General features: G+C 40.5%; 1 protein-coding gene across 1 annotated transcript in view; it reads left to right on the plus strand.

Moving 5' to 3' along the window:
• Nucleotides 1-3,226: 3,226 nt before the first annotated feature.
• The window catches only part of LOC139758522 (putative lipid scramblase CLPTM1), a 192,902-nt gene continuing 171,031 nt past the window's right edge, over nt 3,227-25,097 (plus strand). Inside the window, 4 exon segments of the mRNA XM_071680042.1 lie at nt 3,227-3,372; nt 9,586-9,809; nt 20,056-20,323; nt 20,458-20,664. Coding sequence (XP_071536143.1) covers nt 3,340-3,372; nt 9,586-9,809; nt 20,056-20,323; nt 20,458-20,664 — 732 coding nt within the window. The 5' untranslated portion in view covers nt 3,227-3,339.

Below are 25,097 nucleotides of genomic sequence, written 5' to 3' on the forward strand. Positions count from 1 at the left end.
AATAGTGGTTCTAACAATGTTGTATGGTTGCGAGGCGTGGGCTATGGATAGAGTTGTGCGCAGGAGGATGGATGTGCTGGAAATGAGATGTTTGAGGACAATGTGTGGTGTTAGGTGGTTTGATCGAGTGAGTAACGTAAGGGTAAGAGAGATGTGTGGAAATAAAAAGAGCGTGGTTGAGAGAGCAGAAGAGGGTGTTTTGAAGTGGTTTGGGCACATGGAGGGGATGAGTGAGGAAAGATTGACCAAGAGGATATATGTGTCGGAGGTGGAGGGAGCAAGGAGAAGAGGGAGACCAAATTGGAGGTGGAAAGATGGAGTGAAAAAGATTTTGTGTGATCGGGGCCTGAACATGCAGGAGGGTGAAAGGAGGGCAAGGAATAGAGTGAATTGGAGCGATGTGGTATACCGGGGTTGACGTGCTGTCAGTGGATTGAATCAAGGCATGTGAAGCGTCTGGGGTAAACCATGGAAAGCTGTGTAGGTATGTATATTTGCGTGTGTGGACGTATGTATATACATGTGTATGGGGGGGGGGGGTTGGGCCATTTCTTTCGTCTGTTTCCTTGCGCTACCTCGCAAACGCGGGAGACAGCGACAAAGTATAAAAAAAAAAAAAAAAAAAAATTTGGATAATTTAGTCAGCCAGGCATGAGAAAAGATACCTTTTGGTTCATAGGCAAGTATTATTTTCTAATCAATTATGTCTAGAAAATGGCCATTATTCGCTCGAAACTGTTTTTGTGACCAGGACAGTGATATTTTGAAATTTACCTATTTTTTTTAAAAACATTCCAGATGGATTGTGCTGAGCAGCTGATATAGAACTTTGTAGAAGTTTCCAGTAATATAAATAGTTATAGTATAAACATAAGGGCCTTAAGCCAACCAGTTCAGTTTAGATCTAGCTGCCCAAATGTATACACATACAGATTTTTTCAGAGATGGCATCAGAGGCTGCAAGCATCCGGCAGACGCATTTGGCTATGTCTGCGGCCAATGTACCAAAATGATCGAAGATGTACTCCATGACGGCATCAGCTACGATGTGCAAGGCATATTTCAGCATGACTGGGTGCTACTTCATTTCACCTGCGAGCACTGCTAAAAAAAACTGGAAGATGGAAAATTGTTTCTCTTTTGTTATAAAGAAAAAAAAAATAGATCTTTAAAATGATTCCTTTGTAAACTTTGATGTTATTGAAAAAAATATATGGAAAAATTTGAGAATTTCTTACACATTAGTCATGGGTGAAATAAATTTATGAAAAAAAATTTATAATCGGAATTTTATATTGTTCTGTTGTAGGATGGTACAGAGGGGAAAAGAGAGCCATGAAGTTCGCTATCCCAATAACTTGGATGGAACCCAGGAACAACTCAATAATTGCAACTCCTGCATAGAGGTGCATTCCAAACGTGGGTGGGGTGAGAATGCACCAGTTAGCACGTATCCGGATCTTCACTGCACATAAAATAAAACCTTATGAAACAATTTATCACAGCTCTACATAACGAGTCTGAATCTTTCAAGACTTCTTCCCGAAGTTTTCTGAGGCAAAAGTTAAAGCCGGTGTCTTCGTCGAACGACAGACAAAGATCCTGGAGTGCAAGGAATTCCCCAAGAAGCTCACAAGGAAGGAGAAAGCAGCTTGGTACAGCTTTGGTTCGGGGCTTCCTGAGCAATCACAAGGCCGAAAACCATGTAGAGCTGGTTGAGACTATGGTGAGGAACTATGGCAAAAATGGGCGAAAAGATGTTCCTCAAAGTCCATATCCTCGACGCTCATCTTGATCAGTTCAAGGAAAACATGGGAGCTAATTTGGAGGAGCAAGGCCAGTGCTTCCACCAGGTTATATTGGACTTTAAACGCCTCTACCATGAGGGGAGATTATATTTGGGGTCTGATTCGTGAGTGATTGACAGTACAATCGTAACTCAAAAAAACTACTCATTTCTGAATCCTATGTGATCACTTTTGTCTAATACTTATGTACATACATGTTAATTTTCATTCATATGTTGTTGTTCTGACTTTAAATGAATAAAAATGTGCAAATTCGCCTGTTGTCCAGTTGGAAATGGATAAATTTAAAAATATCTGTCCTGGTCACAACGCAAAGTTTAAAGGGAATAATAGCCTTTTCCTCTACTTTTTACATATGAACAATTAGCAAATAACACTTACTACTTAGGAACAAAAATTGTGCTACACATTTTTTTTTTCAAAATACTGAAGTCATCAACCTCCGCTGAGCTGCAACCTGCATAATTTATTCATAAATGTCCTGTGTAGAAGTTCATTTGCTTTGCAGGGAAACATCTGTACATGTGTTGCAGATGTGAATCATTTAGATAGATGCAAACAGATGTACTGACTTCAAAAAGTTCTTTTTTGATATATATATATATATATATATATATATATATATATATATATATATATATATATATATATATATATATATATCAAACTGATCTAATCCACCCGATTAAGAAGGGAATGAGTATTTCAAATCCTCCACCAAAATATATCGTGTATGGATTACCTCACACTGCAGTACAATATACTGAACTTGCCTGCCGCGTAAGGAGATCGCTTTTGTATTTAACAATATATATTTATTAGAAAGATGTATTTTAAAGCAAACATTCGAAAAATCTAATGGAAATTTTCCAAATAGTAAAGTAGCATAGTAATAATGGTGTCGGCACTAATGGCAGCACGAGTAAATATAATACTATTTGTCAAAGATCGTCACCACGAACAAGTTTTTGGTCTATATACCAACCTAAGAGAGAAAGAGGGTTAAAATTCCATAAATTGAGAGAAAAAGATGTGTATGAGTTCACTCGACTGTAATATTAAAAAATGAGAAAGGTTTATTATATAAAATCCACCCAAAGTTAACACTGCCAGTACATTGTGTAGTCACGATCATACTTTTTTTTTCACAGGATGCTATAAGACAATTATCCGCTGCTTCCCTTTCACGATTAATTTATGACCTTTTCTGAAACAATTACACCACATAACGTTCATTTAACTTGAACAAATAATATCTTTAGTTTGTGTAGATCGAGATACATTTCTCGGACAAATTACACCAACTCATATGGAATGTCATTCAATTTTGTGCAAGTATATCATTGAATCATAGAAAGCAATATAGTAGATAGTAGCAATGTAGCTGATATTTCACTTAATTATAATAATAACCCCTTTGGTAACAGCTTCCTTGTCCCTCCTGGAAGAAGTAGGAGAGTACAGAGAAGTTGTCTGTGTGGTAAGCGACGACGAACACGGTGCAGACGACGTCGCGAGTGGGTTGTTATAAATGACTGAAAATACAGAAGGAAGCAATGGACAGGTAGGTTTTTGCGCTCTACGTTCGAAGGTAAGAGTGCTTTTAGTCCGATAATGCTGATTTCCAGGATATAAATGATAGAATGATCATGAAGGGGTTCTGTAATTGCGGGGCGAGTGTAGCCTTGTCATGGTGTCATTGCTGTGATGGTTTCATGCTTGGAGGTGGAGACGGGGCGGGTGACACCTGAGGTCTATTTGTCGTAACTTTTACCCACTCAGTTCGAGCTGAGACCAAGCTATTGTCTTTGTCAGCTGGTCAGTAAAGTTATTGGAGGCTGCTGCTCGCAGGCCACCTTAACCCCCACAATTGTGAGGACGGAGGAACCTCAAATTCCTCCACTGTGCAGCCCCTGGTAAAGGAGAATTACAGGTGCGCCACTCAGGTCTTTAGATATATGTACGAGACTGTCAATTTCCTCCTTACTCCTGGTCGAGTTGATGTAAAAACTTTAGTATTTTGGCTTTGCGTCGAAACTAGTTTTAGTTAAGGGGCTCGTGATTTAGGTGGTTTACATAGGTCATCGTTATTAGAAAAAAAAAATGCCTGCAGAGTATGATCTGGTACATTGTATTACATTAATACAGAATTAGGTGACACCAGTTTATGCGTGAGATTGTGGGGTTGATTAACGTAGACGTAGGTAATCTTAATCAATTGGTAAAATTTTACGAGTGCTGGTTTTCTAGAATTATGATCTATGTTCCTCTCATTTGGAGTCATTGCAGCCACTGTAGAGAATGATTTAAGAATGTGAAATTATCATTTTTCACTCTTAAACGGATATGTCATTATTCAAGAAATCGTATGTGGTGGGGTTATGAAGAAGAGGGAGAATGTGGGCTAGTTTACGTATACTTTAATATACCAAAAAGAATAAAGATATGATAACCTACCTATTGTAATGCTATAGATATATTGCGAGTTCTGTTATAGGGTAGTATAAATACTGAAGGTGAAAAGAAGACTTTACAAAAAAGTATTCATGAAGATTTTTATGATACATTTTTCATTACATAAAGTATAAGTATGAGAAAAAATGTATTTGTGCACTTTGTAAAAATACAGTGGTGATACGTTTGATTTTCTCTCATATTTGTTTTTTCATTTTTCTTTCTGCTTTTCGGTTTTATGACGAAGTTTAATTTTGGGGACAGGAACTAGGGTCTCTTTACTCTATTGAGCTCTTAATGAATCTCAGATGTTGGTTAAGGGGTAGATCCCTTGGAAGTGCATAGGTTTCAGCCAATTGATACCTTGAATGAAATTTGTTGGTGCATATTGAACTATTTCATAATGTCCTTTCCCTGCAAAATGCATTGAGTAATTTAGCCATATGAAATGTGACACACAATCCATTAGTCAGAGAGAGAGAGAGAGAGAGAGAGTGTGTGTGTGTTACCAATGTTGTTTTTCTTGTGAATGTCAATCTTTTAATATTGAAGCCATTGTGCGTAAATTCTGAGAATGCGAGCATGAATATCATGAATGAAGAGTTTGTAGAATAATGAATTCGTAGTTTTAATATCTTCCTAATCATGAATATCACATTTTCCATAAAAAGCTTGTCTTCCCACGTGCTTAGTGCTTAATCGTTTTCAGTTGTGTGTTGGTGTTCCAGAATCTATAACCAAATGCAACTCTTATAGCACTTTAACATGCCATGATTTGTTAAAAAAAAAAAAAAAAAGCCTTTCTATCATATAAAACACTAGAATTGCATGAGAACGTGGGTAGCAAGGTATTTTGTGTTGACCAAGAGGATGCATATCTGAGACAAGTGGGCAGTGACTAGGCAATGTCTTTTTTCATTTTGAAATTTCCACAAGAGTTTTCGTTGTGGGATAAAGTTTTTGGATATTTTTTATGTAAACAAAAAAGTGTTTCAGTATCCATTATATTCTAACACATGACAAATTTCGCAAAATCAGTCAGTCAATTATGCAGGTATTCTCTCATGCTCGCATGATAAATTTTAGAGGAAAGAAATGTAAGTTTTGAATTTTGAAAAAACTTTTCACACTGGTATGGTGTCCTGCAAGCATTTTTTTCCTGGTTTTCTTACCTGGCCCTGCCATCTCCTCTCTCTGTATCTTTGCCAACTATGACTACTGTTTGTTCATGCTGGCGATTTGAAAATTCTGATTTGTTGTGCTACCAGGGATGAGTAGATTGATACTATCATCTGTGTGGTGGTCTTTGATTGGATACAAGCAGACTCAAAATGTGCAATCTGTTGCTACAATGAGTGTGTGGATAGTAAGGGATAATGTCTTTGGTAATCTTTCATGTTTGTGCAACCCTCACATTAAGACCAGAACACTGTCAGTTTTCCTGTGCTGGCATCCAGCCCCAATCCCATGCACTCACTCTTTGATACACAACACTTAACAACACATAAGCCCCACATCTTTAACTCTTTATTTATATATACTTTCCAAAGTCTATGATTTATGGCAGTACAGCCATTACAGAACTTTCTGGAGCTGATTTAGAGCAGAACCACCGGTTGAGAGGAATTGGGTGGATTCCAGGGCCCACTTGACTTCCATCATGTGACTGGGATCCATCCCACTTCCGTAGGTGCAGCTCCTAGACATGGTTCTTTTTATATCCATCTCTACAACGTTTGTTGGATAAATTCCAACCTTCCCTTTATTGAATACCACCTGAATAACCCCCTCCTTGATTGTTTACTTCTCTTTGAAATCCAGCCATCCAATGCTGCTTACTCTCTGCACTATCAGGTCTCCAACTATAATCTCTGATGTTGTTACCACTCCAATGGTGAATTTTGCACGTATTGTAGTACCTGTTGCCTGCCTCATGGATCTTGAGTCTCCTAATTTTGAAGCCATATTGCTCAAAATATCTGTAACTTTTATTACCTTGCTTTTGTGTTTTGTTCATGTTCCCCCCAGTTCCTCGACTATTTGCAACTCTGACTGTTTGACCTCCTGCCACAAAGCTCTGCTTATTCTTTCCTTAACAAAATGGAACAATTAATTATACACCCAACACCCAACTGTCACAACCACTCGTGTAACATAATTGACCTTTTTTTTATCACTGTACATACACCATTTCTTCCCCTTTAGGATCCTCTGACCACAATCTTATTTTTGTTACTTATAATTTGGTATGCCTTTCCTCTACCTCCATCTCAAAATGCCAACTTTGGCACTTTGGGAAAGCTTATTGATTTTCCATGGGCATTTTCTTTATTGACTTTCCCTGGGATGGGTACTGCTTTTCTGGTTGAGAATACTTTGGTTTGTGCTGAATGCATAGCAGAGATGATTTTGGCTGGGTTGGAGTCATACATTCCATCTTCTTCTGAATGTTTTTCCCTCAATCATGGTTTGATTGTTCTTGCTGTGATGCCTGTTGCTTTAGTGGTGAAAATTTTCTCTTCTCCAGAAACCACTTTACTTTCATTTCACCTCAGAATCACTGCAAAGCTGTACTCTGAAGAGCCAAGTGCATTTTATGCAACTGAAAAATCTTTTTGATTATTACATGAGCAAAAGCATCTCCAGTGACTTCTGTAATCCAACCTTTCCTCTTTTTTTCAACCTGATCAGTCCGTTGATGACTTTCCAACTGATAAAGCTGCTCTTTTGGTACCTTGTTTTTGTCTAACTCAGCTTTGGATGGTTCAAGTACTAATCCTCCATCTGCATCCTTTCTCATGCACAGGATCTGCTGGATTCAGGTGGACAAGGCATATGGACCAGATGGCATACCTCCATGTGGTTTAAGGGAATGTGCCTCTAAGTTATTACCAGTCCTTACTTGCCTATTTTGCCTTTGTTCTAAAAAAACAATTCCACTTGTAAGTACACCTTGGTATAGCCTATCACTAAAAGAGGAGACTGCTCAAACTCTTCTTACTGTTGCCCTAATGTTCTTACTACTACTGTCTCCAAAGTCTTTGAAACTCTCCGTAACTCTCACTTTCTCAAACACAGTTAGAATCCCATTACCTTCTTTCTGATCATAGTATGATTTGCAATGGTGATCTCTCCTATGCGACTCACCTTTGGTGAAACTTTATCATTGCCCTTGACATCTCAAAAACTTTTGACAGGGTGTGGCAAGTGTTTGCCTTCTAAACTCCATTTGGTTTCACTGTTCTTTAACGCATAGTCTCCTCTTAGGCTGTTTCATTGCAGTAGTTTTCGATGGAGCATCTTCCTCCCTGTATCCTGTCAATAGTGGTGTTCCTTAGGGTTTTGTTGTATCACCTACTCTCTTATTTTTCAAACTTTATTCACTTTCATGCTGATATTTCCTCTACATACTTCAACTCACTTTCCTCCCTACATCCCTTTAATACTTATTTTCTTTCTCTTACAATTCTTATGTCCTCTCACAGTTTGGACCTGTGCATCATTTCACATTGAGGAAGCAGTAGACTTGTAAAATTTAATTGTGCTAACAAGCAATTTCTTCCTGTGTTTTTTCTATGAATCTTTTGTTTTCCTCTGTTCAGTTTCAAAGCACAACAATGGAACCCTGTAATGATATAAAGATGTGCATAACCATATCCTTTGTTCGCTTTTCTTCACATCCATAAATGCCACTTACAAATCATTGTTTCTCTAAAGCATTTCTCACACATGTTTTTAAAGTTTTTAAAGCGACAAAGTATAAAGTATGTTTTTAAAGCAAATACCTGATTTAAACATCCAATCCCAATTCTGAAATCACATTGTTCCCCACTGACTTGTTGCTCTGTTCATGCCTTCACCCTCTCAGTCACTACTATCCCATACTACTTGCCAGATACACTTAAGAAATCTTATACCTCTGTAGTCTGAACACTCAACTTTGTCCCCATGGCCTTTATATATAGTGGTGCTATACAGGCATTCTACCAGACCTCAGGCACCTCACCATGATCCATACATACACTGAAAATCCTAACCAACCAGTCAATAATTTAGTCATTCCCTTTCTTGAAAAGTTCAAGGCTTTCACTGCCTCTTCTCTCTTTACCAAAGCATTTCCCATGACTCGCTCAACATAACTCCCTAACCCAAGTACCCTATCATTGAACATATTCAACAGTCCATCAGAACATTCACTCCAACTCCCTTCCTCATCACTACCTATTACCAGTTCCCCATCGGCCCCTTTCACCAATGTTCCTATATGTTCTCTTCTTTTTCTCACACTATATATTGACATGCTTCTGGAATGATTGAGTAGGTGAAAGAGAAAACTATAGCAGTAGCAAGTTCTGTTACCATAATCAAGTTTTGCATTTTACAATAAACTCAGACTTGGACAGGATATGTCAGTGGGGTGGACAAAATCTAGTTAAGTTTGATGCCTCCAAGACTGTTTCTACCCATTCCTCTATCGAAAACTCATCATAACTCTCATCTCTCCTTTGGTGGTAATGTAATTCCACCTCTTGACTCAATGAACATACTTCTTATTACTGTAACATCCACTCTTTCTTGGAAACCTCACATTATGGGAATGGCTAGATATGCCTCTAAAAAACTGGGTGTCCTGTTTAGATGTCAAAATTTCTTTTCTTCTGAACAGTTACTACGTTTATACAAAGGATTGATTCATCCTTAAATTGAGTACTGCACTCACATCTGGGGTGGTTCTAGCTCTGCATTCTTACTCAACAGAGTTGAGTTGAAAGTGATCTGACTTATAAACTGTCCCAAGCAAACTTCGAAGCATGACACTCATGCTGTATGCCACACTGTTGGTTCACTTTCCCTCTCCTATCGGTATGACTTTAGTTTTTGCTCCTGAGAGCTGGCTGCTTGTGTGCCCCCGCCATGAGGTATACCACACAATACTCAGCAAAATAATTACTGTGTGGCCGTTGGCAACTCTAAGGTGGGCTATTTTAACTGCTTCTTTCCCTACATCAAAGTTTTGGAACTCTATCCTCTCAGGTCTTTCGAATAACTATGATCTGGTACATTTTAAATGACGGGTTTTTCACTTCCTCCAAAATTCATAAATACTTTCCCTTGCCTTTTCTTTTTCCCATAATTATTCTTTTTTTATTTCAATTAAGGCCTGGCCTTGATGTGGACTTTTGTTCGTGACTGGAGCCTTCGACATGAAAAAAATTAAGCTGTGTTATGCTTGAAAAAGGTTGGAAATTCGCAATGCTTATTGCATTATAAACAGTAAAGAGAGGTCAGTTTTATACTAAGAGACTGATGATGAATGTTGCAGGGGGAGGTGGTGGCAGCAGGTGAAGGAGGCACTGGTGAAGGAGGCACTGGTGAAGGTGGCACTGATGATGGAAACCAGCAAGTAGCTGGAGTTGAAAATGCTGCATCTGCTCAAGATGGGGGCCAACAGGCACGTCAGCCTACTGCTGGAGAATCCTTTATGGCTATCACAAAATCCCTTATCATTAGAGCCATCATAATCTACTTCATCACATCTTTTTTCAGGTAATTCATCTATTCAGGTTGAGTAAATTAATACTCACAGGTAGGAGTAAATATGTAGCATTCACTTTATATCCTGCCTCTTTCTCAGAGTAGTTGTTCTTAGCTGCCATGCATATTGCATGGCTGTCTTTCTTAAGTATATGTAGAACAGTATTAAACCATGAGTTTGGTCTTTTCTTCAAGATTTTAATAATCACTCCTTTCAGGTTTCTGTTATTACTTGGTTACCCTGTTCAGTGCTTATATGCTGTGTACAGCATAGTATACCTGTGGCAGTTGACTGCTGTATGAAGACTGGGGCAATGGAAAATCCCAGGCATGGTAAACAGTAGAGTAGCGAGTCTGAAAGCAATTTATGGTAACTCAGATAGTTTTTCCTTATCCTTTGTTAATATATTTTCATCTCAGCTCATCAGTGACCATCAGAATTCATGGAGGATAGTACATAATTTTGTGATGCCTAGGCAGTAAAGAAAATTTACTAGACAAGGATAATGTATATTTATTTATTTTATTTATTATACCTAGTCACTGTTTCCCGCGTTAGTGAGGTAGTGCAAGGAAACAGATGAAAGAATGGCCCAACCCACCCACATACACATGTATATACATAAACGCCCACACATGCACATATACATACTTATACATTTCAACATATATATACACAGACAGGTATATTTAGGGGAGAAAGAATACTTACCACGCATTCCTCACGTGTCGTATAAGGCGACTAAAGGGGACGGGAGTGGGGGGCCAGAAACCCTCCCCTCCTTGTATTTTGACTTTCTAAAAGGGGAAACAGAAGAAGGAGTCACGCGGGGAGTGCTCATCCTCCTCGAAGGCTCAGATTGGGGTGTCTAAATGTGTGTGGATGTAACCAAGATGAGAAAAAAGGAGAGATAGGTAGTATGTTTGAGGAAAGGAACCTGGATGTTTTGGCTCTGAGTGAAACGAAGCTCAAGGGTAAAGGGGAAGGGTGGTTTGGAAGTGTCTTGGGATTAAAGTCAGGGGTTAGTGAGAGGACAAGAGCAAGGGAAGGAGTAGCACTACTCCTGAAACAGGAGTTGTGGGAGTATGTGATAGAGTGTAAGAAAGTAAATTCTAGATTGATATGGGTAAAACTGAAAGTTGATGGAGAGAGATGGGTGATTATTGGTGCATATGCACCTGGGTATGAGAAGAAAGATCATGAGAGGCAAGTGTTTTGGGATCAGCTGAATGAGTGTGTTAGTGGTTTTGATGCACAAGACCGGGTTATAGTGATGGGTGATTTGAATGCAAAGGTGAGTAATGTGGCAGTTGAGGGAATAATTGGTATACATGGGGTGTTCAGTGTTGTAAATGGAAATGGTGAAGAGCTTGTAGATTTATGTGCTGAAAAAGGACTGGTGATTGGGAATACCTGGTTTAAAAAGCGAGATATGCATAAGTATACGTATGTAAGTAGGAGAGGTGGCCAGAGAGCGTTATTGGATTACGTGTTAATTGATAGGCGCGCGAAAGAGAGACTTTTGGATGTTAATGTGCTGAGAGGTGCAACTGGAGGGATGTCTGATCATTATCTTGTGGAGGCGAAGGTGAAGATTTGTAGGGGTTTTCAGAAAAGAAGAGAGAATGTTGGGGTGAAGAGGGTGGTGAGAGTAAGTGAGCTTGGGAAGGAGACTTGTGTGAGGAAGTACCAGGAGAGACTGAGTACAGAATGGAAAAAGGTGAGAACAAAGGAGGTAAGGGGAGTCGGGGAGGAATGGGATGTATTTAGGGAATCAGTGATGGCTTGCACAAAAGATGCTTGTGGCATGAGAAGCGTGGGAGGTGGGTTGATTAGAAAGGGTAGTGAGTGGTGGGATGAAGAAGTAAGATTATTAGTGAAAGAGAAGAGAGAGGCATTTGGACGATTTTTGCAGGGAAGAAATGCAAATGAATGGGAGATGTATAAAAGAAAGAGGCAGGAGGTCAAGAGAAAGGTGCAAGAAGTGAAAAAGAGGGCAAATGAGAGTTGAGTTGAGGAGTACCATTAAATTTTAGGGAGAATAAAAGGATGGTTTGGAAGGAGGTAAATAAAGTGCGTAAGACAAGGGAGCAAATGGGAACTTCAGTGAAGGGGGCTAATGGGGAGGTGATAACAAGTAGTGGTGATGTGAGAAGGAGATGAAGTGAGTAGTTTGAAGGTTTGTTGAATGTGTTTGATGATAGAGTGGCAGATATAGGGTGTTTTGGTCGAGATGGTGTGCAAAGTGAGAGGGTTAAGGAAAATGATTTGGTAAACAGAGAAGAGGTAGTAAAAGCTTTGCGGAAGATGAAAGCCAGCAAGGCAGCAGGTTTGGATGGTATTGCAGTGGAATCTATTAAAAAAGGTGGTGACTGTATTGTTGACTGGTTGGTAAGGTTATTTAATGTATGTATGACTCATGGTGAGGTGCCTGAGGATTGGCGGAATGCTTGCATAGTGCCATTGTACAAAGGCAAAGGGGATAAGAGTGAGTGCTCAAATTACAGAGGTATAAATTTGTTGAGTATTCCTGGGAAATTATATGGGAGGGTATTGATTGAGAAGGTAAAGGCAAGTACAGAACATCAGATTGGGGAAAAGCAGTGTGGTTTCAGAAGTGGTAGAGGATGTGTGGATCAGGTGTTTGCTTTGAAGAATGTATGTGAGAAATACTTAGAAAAGCAAATGGATTTGTATGTAGCATTTATGGATCTGGAGAAGGCATATGATAGAGTTGATAGAGATGCTCTGTGGAAGGTATTAAGAATATATGGTGTGGGAGGCAAGTTGTTAGAAGCAGTGAAAAGTTTTTATCGAGGATGTAAGGCATGTGTATGTGTAGGAAGAGAGGAAAGTGATTGGTTCTCAGTGAATGTAGGTTTGCGGCAGGGGTGTGTGATGTCTCCATGGTTGTTTAATTTGTTTATGGATGGGGTTGTTAGGGAGGTGAATGCAAGAGTGTTGGAAAGAGGGGCAAGTATGCAGTCTGTTGGGGATGAGAGAGCTTGGGAAGTGAGTCAGTTGTTGTTCGCTGATGATACAGCGCTGGTGGCTGATTCATGTGAGAAACTGCAGATGCTGGTGACTGAGTTTGGTAAAGTGTGTGAGAGAAGAAAGTTAAGAGTAAATGTGAATAAGAGCAAGGTTATTAGGTACAGTAGGGTTGAGGGTCAAGTCAGTTGGGAGGTAAGTTTGAATGGAGAAAAACTGGAGGAAGTAAAGTGTTTTAGATATCTGGGAGTGGATTTGGCAGCAGATGGAACCATGAAAGCAGAAGTGAATCATAGGGGGCGAAAATTCTGGGAGCCTTGAAGAATGTTTGGAAGTCGAGAACATTATCTCAGAAAGCAAAAATGGGTATGTTTGAAGAAAGAGCGGTTCCAACAATGTTGTATGGTTGCGAGGCATGGGCTATGGATAGAGTTGTGCGCAGGAGGGTGGATGTGCTGGAAATGAGATGTTTGAGAACAATATGTGGTGTGAGGTTGTTTGATCGAGTAAGTAATGTATGGGTAAGAGAGATGTGTGGAAGTAAAAAGAGTGTGGTTGAGAGAGCAGAAGAGGGTGTTTTGAAATGGTTTGGTCACATGGAGAGAATGAGTGAGGAAAGATTGACCAAGAGGATATATGTGTCAGAAGTGGAGGGAACGAGGAGAAGTGGGAGACCAAATTGGAGGTGGAAAGATGGAGTGAAAAAGATTTTGAGTGATCGGGGCCTGAACATGCAGGAGGGTGAAAGGCGTGCAAGGAATAGATTGAATTGGAATGATGTGGTATACCGGGGTCGACGTGCTGTCAATGGATTGAACCAGGGTATGTGAAGCATCTGGGGTAAACCATGGAAAGTTGTGTGGGGCCTGGATGTGGAAAGGGAGCTGTGGTTTCGGTGCATTATTACATGACAGCTAGAGACTGAGTGTGAACGAATGGGGCCTTTGTTGTCTTTTCCTAGCGCTACCTGGCACACATGAGGGGGGAGGGGGTTGTTATTCTATGTGTGGTGAGGTGGCGATGGGAATAGATAAAGGCAGACAGTATGAATTATGTACATGTGTATATATGTATATGTCTGTGTGTGGACCTATATGTGTACATTGAGATGTATAGGTATGTATATTTGCGTGTGTGGACGTGTATGTATATACATGTGTATGTGGGTGGGTTGGGCCATTCTTTCGTCTGTTTCCTTGCGCTATCTCACTAACGTGGGAGACAGCGACAAAGCAAAATAAATAAAAAAAAATAAAATAGATATATTTATACCCAGGTACATGTTCATACATGCTGCCTTCACCCATTCCCATTGCCACCCTGCCACATATGAAATGGCACCCCCCTCCCACCGTGTGCACGTGAGGTAGCGCTAGGAAAAGACAACAAAGGCAACATTTGTTCACGCTCAGTCTATAACCGTCCTGTGTAATGCACCAAAACCACAGCTTCCTTTCCACATCCAGGCCCCACAAAACTTTCCATGGTTTACCCCAGGCACTTCACATGCCCTGGTTCAATCCATTGACACCATGTCAACCCTGGTATACCACATCGTTCGAATTCACTCTATTCCTTGAACACCTTTCACCCTCCTGTATGTTCAGGTCCCAATCGCTCAGAATCTTTTTCACTCCATCCTTCCACCTCCAATTGTTCTCCCACTTCTCCTTGTTCCCTCCACCTCTGACACATATATCCTCTTTGTCAAGCAGTCCTCAATCAGTCTCTCTATGCGACCAAACCATTTCAGTACACTCTCTTCTGCTTTCTCAACCACACACTTTTTATTACCACACATCTCTCTTACCCTTTCATTACTTACTTGATCAAACCACCTCACACCACATATTGTCCTCAAGCACTTCATTTCCAACACACTCACCCTCCTCCGCTCAACTCTATCTATAGCCCATGCTTCGCAACTATATAACATTGTTGGAACCACTATTCCTTCAAACATACCCATTTTTGCTCTCCAAGATAAAGTTCTCGCCTTCCACTCATTCTTCAATGCTCCCAGAACCTTCGCCCCCTCCCCCACCCTGTGACTCACTTCCTCTTCTATGGTTCCATCTGCTGCTAAATCCACTCCTAGATATGTAAAACACTTCACTTCCTCCAGTTTTTCTCCATTCAAACTTACCTCCCAATTAACTTGTCCCTCAACCCTACTGAACCTAATAACCTTGCACTTATTCACATTTGCTCTCAGCTTTCTTCTTTCACACACTTTACCAAACTCCGTCACCAACTTTTGCAGTTTTTCACTCAAATCAGTCACCAGCGCTGTATCATCAGTGAACAACAACTGAATCACTTCCCAAGCCCTCTCATCCACAACAGACTACATACTTGCCCCTTTCTCCAAAATTCTTGCATTTACCTCCCCAACAACCCCATCTATAAACAGATTAAACAACCATGGAGACATCATGCACCCCTGCTGCAAACGACATTCACTGGGAACCAGTCACTTTCCTCTCTTCCTTCTTGTACACATGCTTACATCCTTGATAAAAACTTTTCACTGCTTCTAGCAACTTACCCTCCTCACCATATACTCTTAATACCTTCCACATAGCATCTCTATCAACTCTATCATATGCCTTCTCCAGATCTGTGAATGGTACTTACAAATCCATCTGTTTTTCTAAGTATATTTCATATACATTCTTCAAAGCAAACACCTGATTCACACATCCTCTTCCACTTCTGAAACCACACTGCTCTTTCCCAATCTGATGCTCTGTACATGCCTTTACCCTGTCAATCAATACCCTCCCATATAATGTCCCAGGAATACTCAACAAACTTATACATCTGTAATTTGAACACTCGCCTTTATCCCCTTTGCCTTTGTACAATGACACTATGCATGCATTCCAACAGTCCTCAGGCACTTACCATGAACCATACATACATTAAATAACCTTACCAACCAGTCAATAATACAGTCACCCCCTTTTTTAATAAATTCCACTGCAATACCATCCAAACCTGCCGCCTTGCCAGCTTTCATCTTCTACAAAGCTTCCACTACCTCTTGTTTGTTTACCAAACCATTCTCCCTGACTCTCTTACTTCGCACACCACCTCGACCAAAACACCCTATATCTACCACTCTGTCATCAAACACATTCAACAAACCTTCAAAATACTCACTCCATCTCCTTCTCACTACACCACTTCTTGTTATTACCTCCCCATTAACCCACTTCACCATTGTTCCCGTTTGTTCTCTTGTCTTACACACTTTATTTACCTCCTTCCAAAACATCTTTTTATTCTCCCTAAAAGTTAATGATACTTTCTCACTCCAATTATCACTTGCCCTCTTTTTCACTTCTTACACCTTTCTCTTGACCTCCTGCCTCTTTCTTCTATACATCTCCCAGTCATTCGCACTACTTCCCTGCAAAAATCATCCAAACGCCTCTCTCCTCTCTTTCACTGACAAAATTACTTCTTCATCCCACCACTCACTACCCTTTCTAATCTGCCCTTCTCCCACCTTTCTCATGTCACAGGCATCTTTTGCGCATGACATTACTGCTTCCGTAAATACATCCCATTCCTCCTCCACTCTCCTTACGTCATTTGCCCTCACCTTTTTCCATTCTGCACTTGTCTCTACTGGTACTTCCTCACACAAGTCTCCTTTCTAAGCTCACTTACTCTCACCACTCTCTTCACCCCAACATTCTCTCTTCTTTTCTGAAAACCTATACAAATCTTCACGTTGCCTCCACAAGATAATGATCAGATATACCTCTAGTTGCCTCTCTCAGCACATTAACATCCAAAAGTCTCTCTTTCACATGCCTATCAATTAACACATATTCCACTAATGTTTTCTGGCCATCTCTCCTACTTACATATGTATACTTATGTATATATATGTATATTATATATTTAGTAGATGTGTATGAACAATGGAACAATTGGGAATATGAACATGATTGCTCAATGAGATATATTAAACTATTAGGAAGGATGTCTTGTACAGCTAGCAGTATTGCAACCTGAACATTCATTCATTTGAGAAGCTCACCAAGCACGAGAAACATGTTACTGTATCTGGTAAAGAGCTTATGGATTTTTGTGCTGAACAAAGACTGGTGATTGGGAGTACCTGGTTTAAAAAGAGAGATATACACGAGTATAAGTATGAGAGTAGGACAGATGGTCAAAGGGCATTATTAGATTATGTGTGAATTGATAAGCATGTAAAAGAGAGACTTTTGGATGTTAATGTACTGAAAGGGGCAGCTGGTGGGATGTCTTATCACCATCTTGTGGAGGTGAAGGTGAAGATTTGTAGAGGTTTTCAAAAAACAGAAGAGAAAATGTTGGGGAGAAGAGAGTGGTGAGAGTAAGTGAGCTTGGAAATGAGACTTGTGTGAGGAAGTACCAGGAGAGATTGAGTATAGAATGGCAAAAGATGAGAGCATATGATGTGAGGGGAGTGGATGAGGCATGGGATGTACTTAGGGAAGCAGTGATGGCTTGTGCAAAAGATGCATGTGGCATGAGAAAGGTGGGAGGTGGGCAGATTAGAAAGGGTGAGTGGTGGGATGAAAAAGTCAAGTTATTAGTGAAGGAGAAAAGAGAGGCATTTGGATGATACTTACAAGGAAGGAGTGCAAATGACTTGGAGATGTAGAAGAGAAAACGGCAGGAGGTCAAGAGGAAGGTGCAAGGGTTGAAAAAGAGGGCAAATGAGAGTTGGGGTGAGAAAGTATCATTAAACTTTAGGGTGAATAAAAAGATGTCTAAGAAAGAGGTAAATATCATGCGTAAGATGAGAACAAATGGGAACATCGGTGAAGGGGGCAAGGGGGTAGTGATGAAGTGAGGAGATGGAGTGAGTAATTTAAAGTGGCAGATGTCGGGTGCTTTGGTTGGGATGGTGTGCAAAGTGAGAGGGTCAGGGAGGATGATTTGGTTAAGAGAGAAGAGGTAGTGAAAGCTTTGCAGAAGATGAAATCTGGCAAGGTGGCAGGTTTGGATGGTATTACAGTTGGACTTATTAAGAAATGGGGTGAGCTGTTTTGTTGATTTGTTGGTAAGGATATTCACTGTATGTATGGATCATGGTGAAGTGCCTGAGGATTGGCAGAATGCATGTGTAGTGCCATTATACAGAGGCAAAGGAGATAAAGTAAGTGTTCAAACTACAGAGGCATAAGTTTGATGAGTATACTTGGGAAATTGTATGGGAGGGTATTGATTGAGAGGGTGAAGGCATGTACAGAGCATCAGATTAGGCAAAGGAGATAAAGTAAGTGTTCAAACTACAGAGGCATAAGTTTGTTGAGTATACTTGGGAAATTGTATGGGAGGGTATTGATTGAGAGGGTGAAGGCATGTACAGAGCATCAGATTAGGGAGGAGCAGTGTGGTTTCAGAAGTGGTTGAGTATGTGTGGATCAGGAGTTTGCTTTGATGAATGTGTGTGAGAAGTACTTAGAAAAACAGATGGATTTGTATGTAGCATTTATGGATCTGGGGAAGGCATATGATAGGGTGGATATATATATGCTTTGTGGAAGGTCTTAAGAGTATATGGCATTGGAGGTAAGCTGCTAGAAGCAGAAAGTTTTTACCAATGATGTAAGGCATGTGTACGAGTAGGAAGAAAAGAGAGTGATTGGTTCCCTGTGAAGGTTGGTTTGCAGCAGAGGTGTGTGATGTCCCCATGGTTGTTTAATTTATTTATGGATGGGGTGGATAGGGAGATAAATGCAAGAGTTTTGGAGAGAGGAGTGAGTATGCAATCTGCTGGGGATGAAAGGGCCTGGGAAGTGAGTCGATTGTTGTTTGCCAATGATACTGCACAGGTGGCTGATTTGAGTGAGAAACTGCAGAAGTTGGTGACTTAGTTTGGAAAAGTGTGTTAAAGGAGAAAGTTGAGAGTAAATGTAAATTAGAGCAAGGTTATTAGGTTCAGCAGGGTTGAGGGATGTAAATTTGAATGGAGAAAGATTGGAGGAAGTGAAGTGTTTTAGATATCTGGGAGTGGACTTGGTAGCCAGTGGAACCAAGGAAGCAGAAGTGAGTCACAGGGTGGGGAATGGGTTGAAGGTTCTGGGAACGATGATGTGTGGAAGGAGAGAACGTTATCTCAGAGAGCAAAAATGGGTATGTTTGAAGGAATAGTAGTTCCAACAATGTATAGTGGCTAGTGGCAAGTCTGTTTGTGGATGGTAGTGTTGTTTGCTGAGAGTGATGAGGAGTTGCAGAAGGGTGTAAGAATGTTTTATGATGAATGTAAACATAGGTACTTCAAGTAAATGTGAGTAAAAGTAAAGTGATGGTGATGAATGTAAACATAGGTACTTCAAGTAAATGTGAGTAAAAGTAAAGTAACGGTGATTGCAAGGAAACAGTGATTGTATAGCTTTCGCAAAGCCATATAGAGTGAGAGATGAAAATATATTAAACTGTGTTATAGATATAGGGGTAGAAAGACAGGAAAAGGTGACAGTTTAAATATTTGTAAGCTACTTTGAATATGTTTGGTGATACGGAACATGAGATAAAGGAGAGAGCAGTACATGGTAGAAGAATCATTGGGTCCCTTAATAAAATGTTGAAGAGTAGAGGCATAAGTATGGCAGTGAACTAAGGATTAAGGGACAGCCTAGTCCCTCTGACCATGACCTATGTAGCTGAAATATGGACATGGAATGATTCACTGAGGTCAAGAACCCAGGCTGTGGAAATAAGCAATTTGAGAGGAGCATGTGGTATGACTAGATGGAGCAGAGAAAGAAATGAGGGGATATATGAGAGATTTGGTAGGAAATGAATTTTGGAGTGGTAGAATGGGCAAAACTTAATACTTTGAGGTGGATTGGGAATGTGGAAAGAATGGAGGATGGAGATTATATGGAGAAATAGAGTGAAAAAATACTGGAGGGAAAGAAATGGTGTGAAATGGTGTTTGTGATGAAGATGTATAAGGACAAGGATAAGAGGAAACTCTTTGGCCACAGCCACCCCTTGGTGAGAGTTCCCAGAGAGAAAGTGTGTCAGAGATACAAAATAGATAGGAAGAAGTGTGTATGACTGAGAATGCTTTGCCATTTACTGTCATTGCATAAGTTTCCTTATGATGTGTGGGTACAGAGTAAACTTAAGAGTGATTGTTGGTAACTGTACCTAAATGAAAAATGCATGAACTCATAATTTGTGTATTGCAGTTATGTCAGTTAAACATTAATGCTTGGAGTAGCTCAAACCTTTTTTTAATGCTTACAGACGTCCTCAGCAACCCACTGGTCCCCAGGTTCAGGTTGGATCAGAAGGGCAGGTGCATGCCAGTGGGCGTATCCCAGCTGTGAATCTATTGCAGGATGGAACCTATCTTGACCTTTATGTGTATAAGTCTGACTCTGACTACTTCACAGAGTTTGATGACCCAAAGGCTTTATTGTGGTTCAAAGAAGATATTATTTATGGAGACTGGACTGGTGGACCAAATGGTGATGGAACTTATACACATTCTGTTACTTTTCCTGCCTCTGAGGTAAGCTAGAATTTATCATCTTTTTCAGCATGACTACATTATTTCATTCTTTCACTTTGTTAGATACAGATGATTTTTTTTATAAACATATGTTTGTTTTTATTTTCATGTTAATTGTATCTTCATTTCCCCAGCGGTTACGGAACAATGGCTCTTTGTATATCCATGTATACTTCGTGAAGAGTGGATTCTCCCCTAATCCAGATGTAGGTGAAAGTCTTTATAACAAGAAGTACACGCTATACAGCACACAGCGTCTCAATAAATATAAGAGGCGTCGCTACAAGAAGACAAGTAATCTGATCACAGGAGAAACTAAGCTGTCAGAAGAGGAGATAAGGGTAATATTTTGTTTTCATGGGACTTTAAGATTGGGCTGTTACATATGATACTTTATAAGTATGTATGGCTAATGTTGAGGTGCTTCAAGATTGGTGGAATGCCTGTATAGTGCCAACAAGGGAGACTAAGGTGAATGTCAGAATTACGGATATAAGATTGCTGAGTATACAATGTAAGTTCTATAGGACAGTGGTGATTGAGAGAGATGATGGGTTGTACAAAGTATAAAATAGGGAGGAACAATGTAATTTCTGAAGTGGTAGAGGATGTGTGGATCAGGTGGTTGCTTTGAGAATCTGTGTGAGAAATACCTAGAGAAACAGAAGTATTTACAGGTGCATTTACAGATAGAGAAAGCTTATGACAATGTTGACAGAGATGCCTTTTGGAAGTTGTTACAGATGTATTGTATGGATAAAAGCTGTAAGCAGCAGTGAAATTTTGTTGAGTATGGTAAGGCATTTATGCAGGTTGGTAGAGAGGTGGGTGAGTGGTTCCACTTAAAGGTGTGTCTGTAGCAGGGGTGTTGGATGTCACTTTGGCTGTTTAATTTGTTTGTGGATTGGGTGTTGAAGGAGTAAAATGCAAGTGTCTTGGATAGAGGAGCAGTTATGCAGTGTATATTGGGGAAGGGAGCCTGGAAAGTAAGTCATTTGTTGTCTGCTGGTGGCAGATTTAAATAAGAGACTGCAGAATTTGTTGTCTGAGTTTGGGATAATGTGCGAGAGGAGAAAGTTGAGAGTAAATGTGAATAAAATCAAGGTTATTAGGTTACCAGTGCAAAGAGGTTAGTTGGAGTGTGAGTTTGAATGGGGAAATCTTGGAGGAAGAGTTGTTCTAGATACCTGGAAGGGGATGAAGTGAGCCATGGAGTGGATGAGAGGTGAAGGTCTTATCTGCATTGAAGAGTATGCGGAAAGATGAGTCATTATCTAGGAAGGTGGGGATAGGCATGCTGGAAAGTTTAGTAGTCCCGACAGTTTTCTATGGATGAAAGGCTTGTGTTGGAAATGAAATACTTGAGGACAACATATGGTATGAGTTGGGTTGATTTAGAAATTATAGGGTAAGAAGGAGGTGTGGTAATGATAGTATACTTGAGGGAGCTGGAGAGGGTGTGCTGAAATAGCTTGATCACTTGGAGAGAATGAGTAAGGAGAGGTTGAGGAAGAGGATATATGTGTCAGAAGGGGAAGGGACAAGGAGAAGTGGGACACTGAATTGGAGACAGAAGGACAGAGTAGAAAAAAATTGAGTGTTTGGGGCTTGAACTTTCAGGAGAATAGAAGGATTGCATGGGATAGAATACAAGGAGTGATGGGCTATCACTGGACTGAACCAGGGGATATGAAGTGGTCAGGAGAAACCACAGAAAGGTCTGTGAAGCCTTGTTGTGGATAGGGAGCTGCAGTTTTCATGCATATGCATGCCTGCTAGAGAATGGATGTGGGCAAATGAGGTTTTTTCTTCATTGTTTACAAGTGCTACCTTTCTAAAGTGGGAAACAATGAACAGATATGGAAAAAGGAATGAAAAAAGGGGGCAAATTAGGAAGTAGCAGGTTGTGATAAGGTGAAGAGGAGATGAAATGAGTATTTTGAAGGATTGTTGAAAGTATTTCAGGATAGGGTGGTAGATATAGGGTAATTGGGTCAAGTAAGTATGCAGAGTGAGAGAGTCTTGGTGAGTGGTGTGGTGAAAAGAGGTGGTGAAAGCTTTGTGTAAGGTGAAATGTGGCAAGGTGGCTGGAGTATATAGTATTGCAGTTGAATTTCATAAGAAAGTGGGTGGCTGTGTTGTTGCTTGATTAGTTAGAATTTTCATTGTATGTGTGGATTGAAGTGAAGTGCCTGAGGTTTGGAAGAATGCCTGTATAATGCCATTGTATAAAGGCAAGAGGGATTATGGCAATTGTATGAGATAAAGAAGTCTGAGTTTGTTTAGTGTTCCTTGTAAGTTGTATGGGAGAGTGGTGATTGAGTGGATGATGGCATGCTCAAATCATGAAGTTGGGAGGGACAGTTTGGTTTTGGGAGTGGTGGAGGGTGTGTGGATCAGGTATTTTCACCGAAGAAATACTTGTGTGTGAAAAATAGAGAAACAGAATATTTGTGTGGTATTCAGGTGTCTAGAGAAAGCATATGATCGAGATGCTTTGTGGAAGGTGTTATGAAAATATATTGTGGGAGGAGAGCTCCTAGAAGCAGTGTTAGCCTTATTAAGATAGTAAGGCATGTGTGCAGTGTGAGGATGAATGTGTCAGAAATAAAATGTTTGAGGACAATATATGGTATAAGAAGGGTTAATCAAGTAAATAATGATAGGGCAGGAGAAGAATGTGGTAACAAGGTGCGTTGAAATAGTTTTGACATATGGAGAAAATGAATGAAGAGGTTGAGAAAGAGGATATATTTCACAGGTTGAAGGGTCAAGGAAAAGGGGGAGTCATTTTCACTGAAACCACAGCCCTTTATCCACAGCCAGGCCCCACAAACCTTGCTATAGTTTTCCCCTGACCCCTTCATAGCTCAGGCTCAGCCTGTTGAGAACATGTCACCCCCTGTTTACCATATTGCTCCATTTCACTCAGTCCCACATGCATGTTCCAGCCCTAAACATTCAAAGTATCTTTCACTCCATCCCTCCACCTTTTCCCATGGTTTTCCCTTTTTCCTTGTTCCCTCCATACCTGACATGTATACCCTCTTAGTCACCCTCTTCCCTCATCATCTCCATATGTCTAAATCATTTAAGCAACTTCTTCAGCTTTTCAGTGAATGTGAGTAAATGAGGCCATTCTTTGTCTGTACCTGTTGCAACCTCACTATCATGGGAAATGGTGGACAAGCATGAAAAAAATAGATATAACTGACTCTGCCTTCTTTGGGAGTAAGGTCTCATCAAGGAAATTCTCCCTCCAGAGGAGCATACATTTCCCTGCTTCTGGAAGTAGTGCAGCCTTGAGCTGGGTAACACCAGGACTCTTTCTTACAAATTGGTCTCGGGATATTGTAAATGAATAGATAGATATAGCAACAACAAAATGCACCACCACTTTACACAGTTGGAATATGTGTACCCCTGTACAGAGTGCCTACATCTCCACAGAAGTGTTCAGTCATCCTTTTAACCTTAAAGGCACAAATCCATCATGCTTACCTCCATCGCCTGGAATGGCAAATCACTCCTGCTCAGCATTAAACATTATCTGATGAGACATACGCCCATCTGAAACTACATTCCTTAGACATATATAAGTTACACTATGTTGTCCATGGTCTGGATATCGTGCATTCCTTTTTTTTTTTTTTTTTTTTTTTTTGCCGCTGTCTCCCGCGTTTGCGAGGTAGCGCAAGGAAACAGACGAAAGAAATGGCCCAACCCACCCCCATACACATGTATATACATACGTCCACACACGCAAATATACATACCTACACAGCTTTCCATGGTTTACCCCAGACGCTTCACATGCCCTGATTCAATCCACTGACAGCACGTCAACCCCGGTATACCACATCGATCCAATTCACTCTATTCCTTGCCCTCCTTTCACCCTGCTGCATGTTCAGGCCCCGATCACACAAAATCTTTTTCACTCCATCTTTCCACCTCCAATTTGGTCTCCCACTTCTCCTCGTTCCCTCCACCTCCGACACATATATCCTCTTGGTCAATCTTTCCTCACTCATTCTCTCCATGTGCCCAAACCATTTCAAAACACCCTCTTCTGCTCTCTCAACCACGCTCTTTTTATTTCCACACATCTCTCTTACCCTTATGTTACTTACTCGATCAAACCACCTCTCACCACACATTGTCCTCAAACATCTCATTTCCAGCACATCCATTCTCCTGCGCACAACTCTATCCATAGCCCACACCTCGCAACCATACAACATTGTTGGAACCACTATTCCTTCAAACATACCCATTTTTGCTTTCCGAGATAATGTTCTCGACTTCCACACGTTCTTCAAGGCTCCCAGGATTTTCGCCCCCTCCCCCACCCTATGATCCACTTCCGCTTCCATGGTTCCATCCGCTGCCAGATCCACTCCCAGATATCTAAAACACTTTACTTCCTCCAGTTTTTCTCCATTCAAACTTACCTCCCAATTGACTTGACCCTCAACCCTACTGTACCTAATAACCTTGCTCTTATTCACATTTACTCTTAACTTTCTTCTTTCACACACTTTACCAAACTCAGTCACCAGCTTCTGCAGTTTCTCACATGAATCAGCCACCAGCGCTGTATCATCAGCGAACAACAACTGACTCACTTCCCAAGCTCTCTCATCCCCAACAGACTTCATACTTGCCCCTCTTTCCAAAACTCTTGCATTTACCTCCCTAACAACCCCATCCATAAACAAATTAAACAACCATGGAGACATCACACACCCCTGCCTCAAACCTACATTCACTG

The sequence above is a fragment of the Panulirus ornatus genome, chromosome 30 (genome assembly GCF_036320965.1).
Source record: "Panulirus ornatus isolate Po-2019 chromosome 30, ASM3632096v1, whole genome shotgun sequence".
Taxonomy (NCBI): Eukaryota; Metazoa; Arthropoda; class Malacostraca; order Decapoda; family Palinuridae; genus Panulirus; species Panulirus ornatus.